At 36.3% G+C, this 19473-nt stretch overlaps 1 protein-coding gene across 1 annotated transcript in view; it reads right to left on the bottom strand.

The window, feature by feature from the left end:
• Positions 1-19473, bottom strand: part of USH2A (usherin) — a gene marked incomplete at its 3' end in the record, with an annotated part of 389347 nt that overhangs the window by 315245 nt on the left and 54629 nt on the right. Inside the window, exons 11-12 of the mRNA XM_082305924.1 lie at positions 8770-8965; positions 4876-5517 (exon numbers count right to left, since the gene is read on the bottom strand). Coding sequence (XP_082162050.1) covers positions 4876-5517; positions 8770-8965 — 838 coding nt within the window. The remainder of the gene's footprint in view (positions 1-4875; positions 5518-8769; positions 8966-19473) is intronic.

The following is a 19473-nucleotide window of genomic DNA, read 5'->3' as shown; positions in this document are numbered from 1 at the left end:
CTATTAATTATTATTGCACAACTTCAACAGAAGAATTTCAACCATTACTCCGACACGCAGTAGTTGCACAGACTTCTCAGCCACCCTCCCTCTCTCTCCAGTTCAATCAGTTTCTTCTTAGTCATGTTCTCAGTTACCAAATCTTTTCTGCTGTCCAACAACTTTCTGATGTCCTGCTTTACAATAAAGAGCCCAAAATTGTATTGTAACATGTCATATCACCCAAGGCCTTATTATTTATTTTGTCTTATAAGAGATAGCTTTATATATACACCCCTAGGGTGGTATTCTCTGTCTTCGCAGCAGTGTTGCACTGTGAGCTCATATCCAAATAGCAGAGGAACTAAACAAATTGAAAACATTAGAATTTTACTGCTCAAACCTTTGTTCAAGTTTAGCCTCTGGTCCTCGGTGAGATAAATCTCAAGTGGACAGTGAAGTGATATCAGTCTCCAGTTAACATACATTCGCGTCATAAAAAACCATGCTGTTGGCACTTTATTCCAGAGAGGCTCTGAACTGAGCCACCACAGAGACTGAATAGCTTGAAGTTATTAGTGAGGCAGCATGTATTATCTCATACTGCAGTTGTCTGCGCAGTACAGTGCCCATCCTGTGCATAAATAGAGGAGACCATTTCCCAGCAATGTCACTCTTGAGCACAATGAACGACTCCACTCAAAGAACGTAACAGGAAGATAGGAAACAAGTTTAAGCCTGGACTCCTGCAGAAGGTCAAAGCACTTCTTCAGGACCCAGTTTATGGTTGCAGTAAATGATAAGCACTCAGGCTACAACAGATCTTTGGCCATCAGAAATTGTGCATGAAACTAATGTCCAAGAAAAGACTATAGTGGGTAAATAAGCACATCTCTAGTAAAGAAATTAATTTCTGCTGAGCAGGATTGATCACTATAGAATATGTTGTTTTTGTCATAGCAGAGAAATTCATAATTATCAAGAATCTATACATGAATGTTAAACATGCTGGCTCTCCTAATGTCATATCGCCTATGCTACTGTAGAGCAGTAAAGGCCTTGGTATGATATTTTTTGATAATAATCTTTTAGAAATGCTCTAAAAGTTTAACTAAGTTTCTGGATACTACCACAATATATTTTTCAAAAGTAGCAACTAAAAATTTTTTTAAAGTAAAAGTGAGACATGGGAAGATGGGAGAAAGTCCTTCTCTCAACTAATTTATAAGTAAATTAATTAATGTGATTAAATGTAGATGAAAACAGAAGAGACACTGGATTAAAAATTCATACTGTTTGTCATAACCATTATTATTATTTACTTCCACCACCTAGAATTTGGCAGGAAAGAGTAAGAAACAACTTAATGCAAGCTTAATTTATAGCAAGGTTAGAAGGGCTCATAAAACTTGCTTTATGAAGGATCCACTGTTGTATAATAGAGCCAATTTCCAATTTTAAGACAGCGACTGCAAATCTCTACAAGATCTAAGTATATAACTAGTATTATGCTTATTCTTTTTCAAATTTTTTTTTTTCAATTCAACCATAACTGATCATATTTGTCAATCAAATATACTCTTCAAAAGGAAGAATGAAAGTCATAGCAAAGTATTCAGCTTTCTTTTTTAATCATACTCTTATTATTTCTCCCACTGTATATCTCATGGAAAAGGACACCCGAACAATTCCTTAGGACTTTTACATGCTTACCAACTATGGCAGTAATGCTTATTTCTTAACCACAGTCTGTGCTTCAAAATGCACAATTAACAACACTGACAATGTTGTCACGATATACCTCACATTTTTCTGGCCAAGAAGAGAGGTAGTATGTACACAAAAGCTCAGTATTGGTGCCCGGCCACACAAGCTACATGCTGACTTACATCTTTTCCATACTACATACCACTTCACAAAAAAAGCTGTGGTCACTGAGTAAAGAACTTACAAATTTTTTTTTTTTTTTTTTTTTTTAAACAGCTTGGATCCGGCTATGGGAGCAGTAAAGACCTGTGTTGAAAAGGATTTGAATGGCACAAATTCCAGTCAGTGTGGCACCACAGCCCTGGAATGAGGCAGGGACAATCTATTCACAACTATTTGGGGGCTGGAAAGATCCTTTTTCTACCACTGCAACCTAGGACATCTCAAAAGTGAGTTTGTATACAAGGTAAAACTGCTCTTTCATTTGGTTTCATGTTAAAATTAAGTGTTCCTGTCTTTGCATACGCCACCAGGTTAAAAAAAAAAAAGTATAGAAATCTACCAAAAATGTTATTTGTATGAGAACAAACTGGAAGACAGCAAGTCATGGATACAGTCTGATAGATGAAACACATGGCTGAATGCTCTGGAAAGAGTTGTTTAAAAAAAATATCTCACGATAAAATAACAAATTCACATCCAGTTTGAATTTTTCTCCATTGGCAACTCTTCCTCCATTAAGATTTTGGTAACTTTTGGGAACTTCTCAAATTTTACCAAAGCACACAGAAGATGTGCTATAATGGGAAGTTATTTTAAATAACTATAACAGACTAACTATAACAGACTTATAATAACACAGAATAAAAAGAAAAAACAAAAAACCAACAAATAACATATGACCTGTATTCCACTAAAGGAAAGCTGGACCACAGAGTTGAAATTTCCCAACAGCCTAAGCAGTCCTTAGTATGTCTTTAGGGCTGCCAGTTTTAACTAATTAATTGTGTGCTTTTAATTAGGCTGTGTTGGCTACATATATACTTGGAGTATGTTTTCTTATCTTTGTCCAAAGGCAAAGCCTTAGGACATGCTTAGAGTACTTGAAACCAGTTAAACTCTTCCATACTTCTACAGCTTAATACCAGTATTACTAGCAGGTTATACTCACCCCTGTTTTATAGAAAACTCTCCTTTGGAACATACTAACAAAGAATATTTACATAAAAGTTAGCTATATTAAGTGTCTAAATGAGCTCACAATAGAATCAGCACTAAAATGTCAGTGAAAATACGCAGCATGCTGTGCTACACTAAGAACAATACAATGCTTTTACAATGATAAGGATTTACACTTTCACCTGCAGAAGAGAGCTCCGTGTTCAGCACATACATGCTTATAGTTATGATGTAGAAAATGTAAAAATAATTCTTCCAGCAGGATTTTTTTTTTTTTTAACAATTGTGGAAGTATTCCTTTGAGTGCCATGTAAGCTTTTCTACAAACCAGTCTGTTCATACTATCAATTAAACCTTTTTAAACCATTTAGTTCTGCATAAACCCTGGCCTTTCTTTTTCAAGGACAAGGGTGGTCACTGACTCGGGAAGCCTTGACATCACTCCTCTGCCGATCTCTGATTAAATGGCTGCTGTAGAGGGTTAGCAGGTCAAATAGCACTGGAGGAGGAACTAAGAAAAACAGAACGCTGCCTTATTTATTAGTATATGTACCTAAAATAATTTAAATGAAAGTATTTTTAAAAATACTTAATGGAGGTTAAGCAGCTTTTTTAACCCCTGTTCCAATTATTGAATGGCATATTAAAACCAATGGAGCTATAATGTACCTTTTAATGTGACCTGCTACTTTAATAAATTGCGTATGTATTTAACTTGAACTAAACCTATCTGTTTAATATTATTACTAAAGGTAGGTTAATATTATCTATAGTTTCACTTTACCCACCTACTTTTTAAAACAAAAACATTAAAATGTAACTACAGAGCCTCCCACTCTGTTTACAGTAATATGGTACAAAAGCTTGAACTGATATGTAGCAACTGCAGTATTACCTACTTGTAGGGCCGAACTGTAAGCAGTCCTTCTGAAAGCCAGCACATCCTCAACACAGCAAGGCAGGTAAATGGTTTTTAAGTGGCAGGTTTGCCAGCCTCAAAGTTTAAGGAAGCATCTCTGTACCTCCCACCATGCTCAGCTTTATGCATGAAGTGCCCTTCCTGAAGAGCTTGCGCTCTGCCTTCCAAATCCACATTTTTCATTATGAGGATAGCTGCTGTTCATCAAACTATGCTAGTTTACCTCTTATTCAGTGAATGGGCCATGACAGTTTTTATATTTTCTCAATATCTAGACGAACTAGGCCTAACCTTATTTTGAACATGTTGAAATTGCAGTAGTAACACAAATTGTACAACCTCTGGCAATAGAATAAATATTTGATTGTGATCAGGACCTTAATACTTCCTTCTCACTCACACATAAAGAAATGGAAAAAGAATAACGTAAGTCAGAGACATGAAGCTGTCTAAACACACATTAAAAATGGTAGGAACTATGATGACATCTGTCCTGGTTTCGGCTGGGATAGAGTTAATTTTCTTCCTAGTAGCTGGTAGGCTGCTGTGTTTTGGATTTAGGATGAGAATACTGTTGGTAACACACTGATGTTTTAGCTGTTGCTAAGTAGTGCTTATGCTAGTCAAGGACTTTTCAGCTTCCCATGCTCTGCTGGGTGCACAAGAAGCTGGGAGGGGGCACAGCCAAGGCAGCTGACCCAGACTGGCCAAAGGGCTATCCCATACCGTATGAAGTCATGCCCAGTATATAGACTGGGGGGAGCTGGCCAGGGCGTAGTGATCACTGCTCAGGGATGGGCTGGGCATCAGTCAGCAGGTGGTGAGCAATTGCATTGTGCATCACTTGTTCTGTATATTCTTTTATCATTATTATTATTTATTCCTCTGCTGTCCTATTAAACTGTCTTTATCTCAACCCACGGGTTTTACTTTTTTCCGCCCCCGATTCTCTCCCCCATCCCACAGGGGGAGGGGGGGGAGGGTGAGCGAGCAGCTGTGTGGTGCTTAGTTACCAAATGGGGTTAAACCACAACAATATCCAACAAAGCAAAACTTACTACATTAAATAGACTGTCTTCCAATTTTCTTACCTGGTTTACACTCATTACACCTTCTCCCTTGACGCTGAGGCAAACAGACACACTGTCCAGAAACGTGGTCACAAACTGTTCCTGCCAATGTGCCCAGCGCGTCACAGTCACAACGCTGGCAGCCGAGGTGGTTGCTCATGCTGAGGTTGTACGTATGAAGCATGCACTGACTGCACTGAAGGCCAGTTACACCAGCTTTGCAAGGACACTGTCCTGTTGATTTGTCACAAAGCAGAGAGCCATTTATTGTACCTGCCTTATCACAGTTACATGGCATACAAACAAAGGAATGATTTTCCTGTACTTTGTGGTAGCCATCTAGGCATTCGTCGCATTGTCTTCCTCCAATATTTGGTTTACATGCACATTGCCCTGTCTTTGCATCGCACACAGTTCCAGAAAATGACCCTGCAACGTTACATTCACAAGCCTTACAACCAGTTACATCCAGCCCGTAGAAGTTGTCCATGCAGGTGTCACAGTGAAGCCCTTTCACTCGTTCTTTACAATTGCACTGCCCAGAGAGAGGGTTGCAGAATTGGTTCACTGATCCATGGCTGTTGCACCAACAAGGCTCACATCCATCTTCATTAGAATATCTGAGAGCTTTAAATCCAAAATTGCAACTATCACACCTAAGACCTGGAAAGAGAAAAGTTATTAATAAAAAAGCTGAAAAGCTATTAATTTCAATTGTAAAAAAGGATAAGTATACTACACTTGGAAAAAAAAAGAGAAAGGAAAGGACTAATATTCTTCACCAACATAATTAACAGGAATGACAGGACTGCACAAATCAATTGAATAACAGTGGCATCCCAAAAATCTGTTTACTTTTCCAATTTGTTGCAGAAGCAATGCATTTCTGCTGGCTTCTCAATACAATTTAAGATACTTCTGCAAGAGATTCTTTGTAACATTTCTAAGACAAACCAGAATTAATCTCTTTGTCCCCCAGAAGAGTACCTGTTGCACAATCAATGCTTACATGAACTCTTCACCCTGTATCGTAGAAACACAATATACAGGGAATCGCACTGGGCTCTCAATCTGTTCTGATAACAGATTTATATATTACATTAAAAACATTAAATATACTCTAGGACAAAACAAGTTAGACTAATTACGATGAATGATTTACTTAATGCTGTACTTCAGTTTTAACATTGATTACATTTATGGTAGTGTTTATTGGTAGCCCTTACTGAAAGCAGAAAATGTTTTCCATAATCCAAAATGAAATATTTTTATCTAAATGTATGATTTAGTTAACTCCTGCAGTACATTAAAATCTAAACTGTTTTCTTCATACTTCATCCTGCAGTTTTATTAGCTTTGTTTTCAAAGTCATTGCTTGCTTTATCCCTGCCCCAAGGGATGGCATTTGTATTTTAGTTTATAAAATGTACATTACAAGAAAGCAAACTAGATTATTATATGAAAAATGCAAATTCAGCTATGTATTTTCCCTTGCAATGGGAAAATCCTTCACTATGAAGCCGTCACTTAATTGTTGCATTCAGGAAAATGTAAATACAATGTTCTAGCAAAATATTGTCAGCATCTAAAAACATACAAAACCATACAAAAATACATCTAGCATCTTACATGTAGAAAAATAAAACTGAAAATGGTAGGAAATGCATTATACATATGGATAAAAACTCCAAAACTCCAACAGAAGGCAAGTTCCTTTAACAGTGATGAATGACTCACCTAAGGCATATCATTTAATTTCAATAAGGAAAATAAAAAAGGACCACTATTGCTGCAAATTTTAAAAATAACTGTATTGTTAACAAGAATTATGACTCATTTTGAACTATTAAAATTGGTCTACATGGATTCATATCATATCAGTTTTAAAAATATGCGCAGTGCTTATTTGAATATGCCATACATATTCCTGACAGGTAATCTATTCCTAACGATACTGAGGAAGGCCTACAGGGCATCACATTCAATGTTAACAAGTACAGGGGAGTTAGCACGCTTGGCATTTAATTCACATTCTTCTACCTTTTTATTCTAGATGAATGACCTACTTTAATAAAATTATTGGTGCTAATGTATTTTACTGGTGATAGAATCATTAGTAAGATTTAACAGTTGTGTTAACTCTAACAGTTCGTGTTTCATAACACCGCAGTCCATAGTTGCATTTTTCTGTTACAGTGTTTGTTGAAACAGATAAAACGGCAATAGACAGATTGCTGTAAAAACCAATTTAGAAATCCAAAGAGAAAAGTTCTTTGTTAAAGTTTGCTGCACACGTTCCAATATACAGAAGCTTATTTACAATTGGTTTGGAAAACAAAAAAAGATAATCCAGTCTGGAAAGAATTAGGTCTTTATCCTGCGAACAAACACCTGTGTAACTACAGCCCCCCACCATAGTTACAGATAAATTTGCAGAAAGCATAGATTTACACATTTTTTATATTACTATTTCAGTGGAAATAAAAATAATTCTTATTGTTTTGATCAAAGGGAGAAAATATTTAAAATAATATGTAGACAATCAAATACATGAGAACCAGACCGTGCATTTCTTGTACACCAAACTCCCACTGAGTTAAAAAAGGCATTCAATCGTGAAATGTAGGCAAAGAATATATAATTAAGAATGCTCTTAAGTCCTTTTTATTGAATGTAGAGAGCGGGTTTAAGATGCACAGAGCTTATTTTTTACTCTTAGCACCCTTTTTAACATATGGAAAACAAAGGTACTTGGCATTGCACAGGAAAGAGGACAGAAACTGTTCAGGCTTATGTCTGTTTAGAGTTATTTTCATTCTTTTTTGTTATTTTGTATTTGCTTTTGGAAATTAGAAGAAAGAAGAAACACTCACTCACTATATTACAAATAAGTCAATATTCACAAGTCAGTAAAACTTATAAATTAACATCTACTTGAATATTGTTAATACAATCAACAACTATGGTTAGCTAAAGAAAAAATAGATTACTAATTGTGTTAATAACAAAGCAGAAAAGGATCTCTTTTTTTTTTGAGACATATGTATAGTCTGAGACATGTACAGTTACCACGCAAGGCTCACTTTATCAGGAAATTCTCCCAGCATAATATTCCCATACATCAACATTTCAAAGTGTATTATATATACTGTGTATTTTGGGCACTTGATAAATTTTGTCCTTATGTGGCTGTGGCTCCCCTCAAATATGCTGGAAGTAATAAATTGCTATAATCAAATCTAATTTCTGAAAAATACCTGTGGGAGTAACAAACAAAAAAGCACGTCTTGTAAAAAAAATGATAAATAACACAGAAGGTAGCAGTTTATTATAATCAGCTTGGCATTGAATTACAAAATTAAAATTATGTGGCCCTTGATAACTAACCCTAGCTATGTACATGATCTGTGGAATTATGTTGACTTATTTTGCATTTCATAGGAACAGTTCAAAGAAATATAATAGAAAAAAATTGATAGATTTATCACAAAGGACCCTGTAGCACAGAATATTTCGAGAAAAAAATCCATTTATTTTGCTCTATTAAGAAAACTAGCATGGAAACGATTTGCTTAGAACTCATTAAGTATAAAACATTTTGAAAAAGTGTTAATTTCCTAAAAGAAACATCTATGCAGTAAGCAAATTACATTATTTCTGTGACTTATTAGTATGGAGCTATGTAAGCTAATGTAGCTACGCCGTAAAGAAACTTCTAAAGGGTTGATTAAACTAAGCTTCAAGCTGTAGTTTGATAGAATTATTAAATTAATAATTTTTCAACAGTTAATTTCATTCATTTTTATAATCTGCCTTCAGCAAAGAAGTTTACTGTACTTTTCATTTAGAAATCAAGTGTGTTTTATTTCCAGAGATAACAAGAAAAATGCCTCCAAACGCTTGCCTTACACATACCAATAACATTTGCTTTGCACTTGCACTGGCCTGAATTTTGGTGACAGGTAATATCTCCATTGACTGTCCCAGAGGTATTACAGTTACAGGGACTGCAGCCATCAGGGTTTGACTGTTGTAGATTGTAGAATCCTTCCTGGCACTGATTGCATTGTCTGCCAGACACATGTCTCTTACAATTACACTGGCCTCCAACCTAGAAAGATACAAAATATTATAGAATGATGAACATATCTATTTTTAGATGATACATTCATTAGCAACAAGAATGGGAGTATGAGTCGGGGAGGAAAAAACTTTAAATGGAACAGAAAAAAATAAGCCCGTGTAACATACTTGCTTAATTTGTTGAGAGAAAAAGAGAGAAATATTAAATAGAGTGTAAGTATTAAATTTTTAAATAGAGTTTAAAAGTCCTGTTCTTTCAAAACAGAAGGAAAAAAGATTTGAGTAAGCAATGTGGCAATATTTACCATCTGGACAGAGAAAACTGCAAAGAATAATTACAAAAATGCATTGTATAAATGGTGACTTCTATTAAAACAAACAGTACTTTTTTGAATCACAGTTACTGCAAAACACTGTACCATTTTCAAAGGTCCAATTTTGCATTTTTTTTTTGCTCAGACCATATGCTTATTCATTTTAGTGAAAATATTAGTTAAATAAGAACAAAGCAGAGTTGGAAGTTTTCCTCTCTGATTACTCATCCAAGATAAATTTTCTTTTCCTTTAAAGAAGGATGTGACCCAACAGCTCAGTATCTGAAATCCTCTCCCTCTTTTCTTGGTTCAGCTGGGATCCAAGCGTCCCACTTCAGCGGTGGGATAGAAAGGTCCTCCCCTACTCCCTGAATAGGTAGCATTGCTATTCAGAAATAGTGAGGCATCCTTTGTTATGCCTGGGCCATGATCTGGAAGTATTTACAAGATGAAAGGGCTCCTGGAAAGCTATCTCAATTTCAAACCTCTGAAAGCCAGAAAAAAATACAATCTCTGTATTTATCACTTTCCGATATGGTGGGAAAACTGACCACAGGGAAAGGGCAAAGGCACAGGGTGGGGAAACGAATGGAAGACATCAGTTAATACACAACATAGAAGAGAACAGGGAGTCAAAGCAACACAGACATGCAGGAGACGTGAATTGGCAAAAGGTTCAGGATTCATAATCAAGGAACAAAACCTAATTTTCTAACTCTTGTTCTGGGGAATGCAGAGATGGCAGCAAACAATTAAACTCTGCATTATAAGTAATTTTCTTTGGGTCAGTGTATTTTTTTCAGTGCAAATACTTACAAGTATGAAAAAGTACACTGATTCAAACCTAGTTATTCATCTACATCATCAACAGCTGTAGTTCAATGTACTTTGCTTTTAATTAGCTACCAGAACAAAAATTTCTCCTGACAGTTGTCTTTTTCATCTTAAACGTATGAGTCAGGCAAAGCTGAAACAAGAGTCCTGCGGCATTAGAGACAAAGCTACTTGGAAGTTCCACTTAAAATAAATGTTATCACACCCTCCAATCTACAATGAAGCTCTAAGCTTTATTAATACAAGATACAGTATTTCAACATCTAATAGTAAATTCTCAGTGTAGAAAACACTGAATGAAAGTTAGAGAAGCATGTATTCCTACCCCTTCTGCATAAAAGGATTCTGTAGTCCAGTAAAACCTCTTCAATATGCTTTCATGATAGAGATCTATTACTGATGTATCAGCAACATTTTTCAGGAAGATGAAGATATTAAAAAGGCAAGAAAACAATATTTTCTAAACAAAGACAACAGCAAGTACAAAAAGGTAGGAGTTAAGAGACCACAATAGCAGAAAACACAGCAACAAGGATTTTCAAGTTACTCTCTTTTAGGCTGGATTTGATCTAGATATTTAGTTTATTATAAGAGACCCAGTCATGCATCACAGCCACTCATCAGAGAACTCGCATGTGAAAAGCAACTCTGAGTTTAATCCTAAATGAAGAAAAATACCTAGGCTAATACATAACCGTAAAAGAAACATTTTGTGTTAGGGATCATAGCATACTGAGGTTACACAATAGCAAGTATTATACAAAGATACCTCATTAGCCCTCAACAAACATAACTCATACCCCAAAAGACTTTAAAGTTACTCCAAAAGCTACCACATGAAGGAAAGCATTACATGCAAAAAGTTGTCTTCAAAAAGTGGAAATCAGATCAAAATAAGGAAGTTAAATAAGAGAGGATAACCAGCACCAAGTTTTAAAACCAGAATAAGACAATACAAAAATCAGCTTTTAACAAGCAACATGCTTAAGGCATGAAGGAAAAAAAAAATTTCAAATGTCAGAAACAAAGGAAGACTACCAGAGAATCAGTGAGGGCAATAAATAATTAAGTGGCATGATTAGCAGATTCAGACTGGACATCAGAACTTTTCACTAAGAGAGAAGTGCAGCATCAGTAACAGGTTGCCCAGAGGGGATGTGGAATCTCCATCCCCAGAGGTATCAAGACTCATCCAGACAAAACCATGACTGACTGAATCTAGCACTGACAACAATCCTGCTTTCAGCTGGAGCAGATGACCAACTAATGCTTCTGTGATTCTGTGTAGCATTCAGGAAAGACAGAACCACAACAGAGATTGCAAAGAAAGTATTTCACAGCTGTTCACTATGAAAGAGGTGTTACTGTTCTACATTAGGAATGATTTTCAAGACTGATTTCAAACTGAAATGTCAGAAGGAAAAGATATTAGCAAAATCTCATCTGTTGAAAAGTGACTACACATGAGTCATGAGTTCTAGATGAACTGAAATGTAAAATTACTGAGTTAATTGCTTAAATCAACCTCAGTAAAAGAGGAATAAAAGTATAAAAGTTACATCAATGTCCTTAAAAGGCTGTAAGGAAGCTTCTGATATCTACAGACTAGTAGCCTTTTTCTGTAAAGAGTGAATTAATAGAAATGAAAGCATGATTTTGATATATTGGAAAAGATCAGTACCTTTAGGCAAAGAAAAATCATGCTTCATGAATCTACTGCACTTCTTTAAGTCAGCAACATCTGGAAATATTGTGTATACTGAATGAAATGGGTGACCAAAAAGTCAAATTAATTTCTACATCAAGAAGTACAAACTTCACACCTGGGGAAAACCAATGCTGACTATAGGTAGACAGCGATGAGTCCAAAATTAGCTATTATCACTCAAGAAAGGAGCTGTTAAAGCTGCTCCATTCCCCTTAAAAATCATTTGAAAGCTCTGAGGCAGTTAAAAAGGCGATAGGAATACTGGAATTATTAGGAAAAGAACTGAAAATTATACAGAAAATGACATTCTGTCATAAAAATCCATTGTGTATCAATATTTTCCACCATCTGTGTATCTGGTTATCCTCTGTAAAATAAGAGGTCACAGAGTGAGAAGAATAAGCAAAGACACAAATGAAAAGAGACTAAAAAAAAGAGACTTTTCCGTTTGGAAAGAAATTACTAAGATGAAGGACATACATGTCTATAAAATCATGAATGGCTCACAGAATGAATATTCATTGTTTCCCACAATATAAGAAGGAGAGAACACCTAGGAAATTATCAGAAAGCAGAATTAAAAGAGCGTAAAAGTACTTTTTCTCTACATTTCAAGTGTGTAGAAAAATACTTTTTTTTGAAGTGCATTAAAAAATGAGTTAGATTAATTCCATATATGCACACTAAACATGACAACTCAGATGAAACCCCTGAGTTCGGCTCAGGTAGTCCCCAAACCATAAATAACTGTAATCTAGAAAAGTATATCACAGAAGGATCATGCTTCTTAATACCAGCTTCTGGTAACTATCAGAGAAGATACTGTGTTAGATGAAAGTCTCATTTCATCCTGTATGGCTGTTCTTACCATAAATACATGGAAACCCCCGTCTAATTGTGAGTGGATGGCAGCCATTTCCTGAAGCAACAACTGAAATGTGTAGATTACTGAGTGCTAAGAGAAGCAAAGAGCACCAGTCTCTTCAGCATAATTTTAAGTGTCAAGCTATTACAAGAAGCAGTAATTTCCATCCCATTCAGTTGCACAAAATGTATGCCCCCAAACTTTCTCTTAATAGGGTAAAAAAATATGCCAGAAGAATAAATATAACTTTTCAGAATGAGGGAGAAATATCTGGCCAAATGAAGAATACAATTCAAGTTTTCTCCAGGAACCAGCCAATGAAACCATTTGGAGATCTCCCTATATAAATTTCCTCCTACCTTGCTGTCACGTAGAGAAGAGTTTTCCATCTGTAATCAATACAAGTGGCAACTGGTTTCCTGGTTCTAAAAAGAGTGAGTCTTGCTTCTTAATAGATCTGAAAATAGGTTTCTATGTACCAGATTAGAGGATCTGTAAATAATCCACTGTTCTTCCATAACACTGATTTCAAAGTCTTGTGAAAAAAAGTCAAGCAGAGAAAAAACATTCTATAGACAAGACAAAAAGGAGCCTCTGATTGTATTCACAAATGACTATTTTGGTTTTGTCTTAGCTATAAATTACTAGCAACCTTTTCATTCTGCTTCTTCAGCCATTCTCTGTCAATATAGGATATCAAGATGAAGGATATCTATTGAAGTTCAGTCTCCAAAATACAGAATAACAAATTAAAATACATAACTCCACTTTAACTCTGCCTTCTATAGTAAGCGTGGCATTATAAGAGACATGAATATCAGCTAAGGGAAATATGCCACAGTAATGCACCCCATATTACACCATTTTTATCCTTCATATACTGCATACACTTCAAGTAGCTGTGCAGAATTTTAGAGAAAAAGTTGAGAAATCTGCTCCAGACAAAAATAGTAGATGGAGGGGAAAAAAAGTAGTTAAAAGTAAAACTGGGAAGGTTTGTAAGGTTCTGTAATTGCCTGCCCTGGATGCTAAGTTCTTCAATACTTTCAGTAGCAGACTCTGAAGACAGAAGGGAGAATATGCTTACAAGCCCCACAGATCACCCCAGCTCAGGATGCACAGCCAGCACCATCAAGACCCTGAAAGCACCAACCAACCTTAATGGCCCTGAGCAGCCTCACCTGGGGCTTCCACTCACACCATCTGCCCACAGCCCAAGAGCTCCAGACAAGCTCCAGTCTGGGCATCCACACCTCACCTGGGCTATGCTGCTGTTGTTCCTGTCCCCTGCCTCCTGGAGGGATCCCTTGGACTTAGGCTGCAGCCATGTCTTCAGCCTCATCTCCTGCTGGCTGCAGACTGGACTCCCTGGATGGACCCTGGACCTGATTTATCACCTTGCCTTCTCTGGGGTTGTCAGTGGACCCTGTTATGAGCACTTGGCCATGTTTCGATGCTGCGGGACTGTGCCCTGGTCAGGGTGGGCACTGCTGTGCTATGATCACCCTCAGCAGGTTGATTTTCAACATCACTTTTACTCTTTGCGCATATATTCTAAAATCAGTAAAGGTGAATTAAATCCGGAAGTTCAAAACACAACACATTGCAAGGAGACATCAAACGTGAAATAAAGAAAAATTGTGAAGAAAATAACGTGGAAAATAACCTGGAAGTGATATTGGGCCTCCACTAATTAAATATGAACAATATGATACCACTCCAGAAAAGGTAAATGTCATTCTGTGACGTACTAAACAGGAATCTCATATTTAAGACATGAGAAGGAAAGGTAAGGCTTCAGCTTAAATAGTTGAAGGGCACAACACACAAATTAGAAAAAACACAGTAAAAAAACAATAAAAAATAAGCTTTAAAGAACTTGAATTTTAGCTAAAAGAGAAAAGCAAAATTAAGGTACGTATGCACTCTGAAGTTCCTATGAAAATTGGTTACTGCATGAATTTAGGAAAGAAACTAATAATTGGGCTTAATTTGGGGAAAATTTGGCTTTAAAAAATGGGAAATAAAGAAAAATATCATCTTTAATTCCTCCGTATGGACAGAGAAGCACCAAAATAATCCAGAAGCTCTGTGAAATGCTTGGCAATGGATACTGTTATAAAGAAGTTGTACAAGCTGACAAATGTTTATAATGCTGCAGAAATAGGTGTACCACAGGTTATAATATGGAAGTCTACATCAAAATGGGTAGAACAAACCATTTCTATAATTACATAAAAGTCTAAGTGAATTATGAAGCAAAGTGGTTGCTGTTGTTAGTGCTATTATTATTTCTGTAAATCTAGCTTACTCTGTTAACAACAGTATCATTGAGAATACTAGTAGCAATTAATAAAGATTTTGTTAACCAGGATTTCACCAGTTGTGCACTGGAGATATTACTGAACGTTCCCCTCCTCCCCCCGATCCAAATGTTATCTGCCATTTGAAGAAATAGTCTTTAATTATGCTGGTTATAGAAGAGCAGAAAGCAATCTGTTCTCCTGTTGCTTATGCCTGAGAGGCCTGGTTCTGACCCAAACAGTAAGCAGAGAGAAACAGCCTGTCTATTAACATGACCATCTTGGTACTAAATCACTTATGGAAAAATATCTGTCTAGATTGTTCACTACGAAAATGAGTCTAGCCGAGCATTACTACCAAGTGGTGGTGTATCTTGGGGCCTCATAATTACAATTGTCATTTGATACAGAAAATCACTGATGCTGAGTTGGCATATATCCCTTGTGTCATTTATAATTTACGTACGAAATACACATTAGTCTCATATCCTTGAATGTAAACAGTTATAAAAAGTATGCAAGCAATTTCCTCCTGCACAAATCAGAGCTACAGCGTCGTTGTCCTTAATCAGGAAGCAGAGTACTTGAGATTTCTGAATTTTAGGTATACCAAGCTGTTCACACTGCTTTAGACTGTAGTGATACCACTCTTTAATTGGGGGACACTTTCATCTAATAACTCATCAGATCGAGAAACACAAAGAGAAACACAAAGAGAAGCCTGTTCAGGAACCCTCCCAATGTCCAGTTACTAAACTGATATAAGGACTTAAGAAGAGATTTAATTACCCAGGACAAAGGGTGACATATTCCAAAGAATTGTCTTAATTATAGCTCGCTGTACCCTAAGCAATTTAGCCGTAGTGCTCATCTAGTAGATATTCAACATGTACATATCATGGTCTCAGAAATATATCTTCTGACTACTTAAAATCCTGTTGAGCATATGTATTCATAAAGTATAAAAATGGAATTTGCTGAAAAAAATAGCTGGCCTAAGCCTTTCTGAAAGTTAAAACCATCTTTTTCTCCTTGGATATCCCTATAATTTCGAATAGCTATTCTTTGGTGTCTGTAATAGAAGAAACATACTGCCAGAAATGTAATCAGAAAGTCTCTCCAATTCTGGAGAAAAAATGAGATGTGGCTTGATGTTACTAAATAAAAAACTAAAGCTGACACTTTCTATGTTTCTTTTACCAAAGTTAACTTCTGGTTTTGAAGCCCAAAACACATGACAAAAAAAAACCCAACAACCTTTTGCAATTGGCTGAGTCATCACTAATTTCAATTATTTACTCTCTACCAGGACAGAAGCACCTTCCCTTGACCAGCTGGCAATGCCCTAAAATTTACATTTTGAGACCCCTGGGTATATTTAGTTCCTGCATGAAATTCTTTCTGCTCATCCTGCCACTGCTGGCTTTGCAATTGATTTGTACCGATCTTGATGTTCCGCCTTTTTGATATAAATGCTAATCATATGCTTCTCACTACCATCTTACTTGATGCAAACCTGGCAAGGACCCCAGCATCCAGTTGACTGCATTCTCAGGAAGTGGGAGCGGGGAGCAAGGGGATTGAGGACTTTTTTCTTTTCCTTTTCTTCAGTTTAGGAAATGAGAAGTGTAAGGTGTGCTAGCTCACACACATAGGTTAATGATCTGACCACCAAATACCTGAGAGTATTCTCAGTATGTCAGCTTTGGGAACTGAAAATTGAATAAGCAGCAATAATGAAGTTCCTTTTCACTCCCCCGCTATCTCTTCTTGTCATTGCATATGATGACTTTCAAAAGTTAGTAGCTTTCTACTACTTCTGCCCAAAACGTAAAATGAGGTGTTTACCCTCTCCCCATGATCCTCCAAAGGGTGGGAGTAGGCCAAATCCCCAAAATAACTTGACAAACTATCACAGAAAACCAGCATTTCCATGGTACAAAACCCATCAGAAATTAAGCCATGGAATTATTTAACATAAAAAGCTCATTTTCCTTTATTTTAGCAATAAGATTAAAGGCCTTCCATGACGGGAAATCCAGGATTCAGAATACACAGAGTGGCTTTTAACTTATTTTTTTTATGGACTCCACTAGGCACATGAGCTTTTCATTGACATGTTTGCATCCTTTATATTCCTTATTCTACTTGATATATCTGTTGACTGAAATACCCTTAATTAACTGCTTTACCTATGTTCTTTCCCTTGTAACACACATCCCAGTTATTTATTTATTGTCAATCACAATAAATGGGTTGAAAACTATGTAGGTGGAAAAATGAGAACAGGGGAACGCTCATTCTAGTTTAGGTCAAAGAATTTATCAACCCAGAAGTGAAATTATCAGAAATAAAGATTCTACTTTGGTTTAAAATATGTATACATACACAGCTATTAGCTAGCTTTTCCATTATGTATAAAAAAATGAAATCAAACCTTCAAAATTGAGGGAAAAAATTAAAGAAATTCAATAGAGCAATATTTAGGGAGTGTACAGAAAGGTGAAATCTGAAGCCTGCTCAAAAGCTTACTTGGTAGCACTGGAATCTGTTTTCACTTGACTCCTCAGAGAAAACAGTAACTAACATTTTGTTCATCTTCATGCCTTAGAAAGAGTTTTCTTGCAACATGAGTCAATACAGCTGCCACCTTGACAGAAGGCAATTAAGTCTCTGCAACTCTGAACAATACGCTCTGCAGTAAAGTACAGCTTCTTTGCACCAATAAGTAGATGATACATATTTATTTGCATGTTAAGAGTAAATTTTTAAAAATCAGCAAAAGCCAAGTAAAGAAAGATGCCTACATTCACTGAGACCAGAATAGTACTTCCAAAGACTAGGTAGAAGCAATAGCAGCACTTTCAGCTTTGCCTAGAAACAAATGCCCTGGAAGAGTGCCTTTTTTTGCACCATTATATATGGCATATTATAATAGAATCATGAAAGGACTACAAACGGCTGTGCCTGATTGAATATGTAAGCATTTGTAGAGCAGTCTGGGTAAAAAGCAGCACAGGAAAATGAGTCAAGGACTGGGGTATAAGGGCCAGAAGAAATTAATCTCCGGCTCTCTATACAGGGCAAGAATGATCACATCAGTAGTATTCTGGCAGAATTTTCTCATGTGTGAATGGTTAGGGAGAAGGGAAGAAGGCAGCCAATTCTTCTTTCATTCTCATAAAACTCAGGCACCTCAAATAATTCATCTGGACTTTCTGATTGTTTGAAATATTTTGTGACAAACGTTCACAAAGAGGCTGCAACTAATGTGTATCTTTTCTACACTTACTAGATGTCAATAATCAGCACAGAAGTGGACAAATTTTATCAGGCTGTAGCAATTTTCTCTCCTGTACCCATCAGTCTTCAGGGAAGACCCCTCTCTGCAAAAAAGGTCTAACGAACTGCTACACCACTCTCCTAAAATTCCATTCATTACTACAAGCCATAAAGTTATAATCTTGAAGTTTTTAATATGTTAGTTCACACTAAAATATAAATTAAGTTACACACTGATTTGTAAGTGGGCATGATTTACAGATGTACGAGAACTGAGAATCTATTCAAGAGAGAAATGCTACACACCTACATGCCTTTCTCACCAAGGGTAGAGTGAAATAGGTGAACAGAACAGGCATAAAGTTTTCATGATCAGTCCAAAGAACTGAGATGGGAGTAACCGTGTTACAGTAAGCTCTTCTACCCATCCTGTAAACTATCTACATTAATAACACTTCATTTGATGAGTAAATATTCTGTGTGATTCAATAGATTAATTTGTGATTCAATGGATGAATTTTGGAACTCTGAACCTCTTGGAACTTAGTGACACAACTGGCACTTTGAGGAAAGAAAAAAAAAATCTTGATGAACAGCAGGAAACAGTGAGTTATGCAGTAAAAGTGCATTCTTCCCAATTTTTGGCATATTTCCTTGAAAATTATCATTGTGACGTGACAATTAGTTTTCATGAGTAGAGTCCTTATTCCTTACGATTCCATCTTCCACAGGTCAAATTTGGAAACACTTCCTTCAATGATGCCTTCCTATTTCATGTAATTCATTTCAGCCTTTAGTCCCCAGCCTTATTAATCTAGTCTTTAATGCCTCTTAATCATTTCTCCCTGCTCTGCTTCTGCTGCAGCAGTCAACTGATGCTTTATTGAGCAATACAGTCTCCCCCATTTTTCCCATTTTATCTCCCCGTTCATACTTTCACAGTCAAGCTTCATCAATGTTCTTGTATATTTCACTATAAAGCAGTGATTTCTCTAAACTACTCTTCCTCTGATTATTAATCACAGCTGAAGTTGTTTTACATTATCTTTTCACCACAAACCATGGACATGCAAATCAGCATTTGCTTTCATTCTTCCTACACCTTAAAAAATAGTCCTAACATGCTATCTATGTTTTTCAAGGTTTTTTTTCTTTTCTGTGATGCTGGCAAAAAGTATCATATTCAGAAGACAGAAAATTATAAATTAATTTTTATTTGTACTACAGGGG

Source organism: Platalea leucorodia (genome assembly GCF_965183815.1).
Source record: "Platalea leucorodia genome assembly, chromosome: 3".
Classification (NCBI taxonomy): domain Eukaryota; kingdom Metazoa; phylum Chordata; class Aves; order Pelecaniformes; family Threskiornithidae; genus Platalea; species Platalea leucorodia.
The sequence above is the reverse complement of the archived record's forward strand: the minus strand, read 5'-3'. Positions and strand labels throughout refer to the sequence as shown.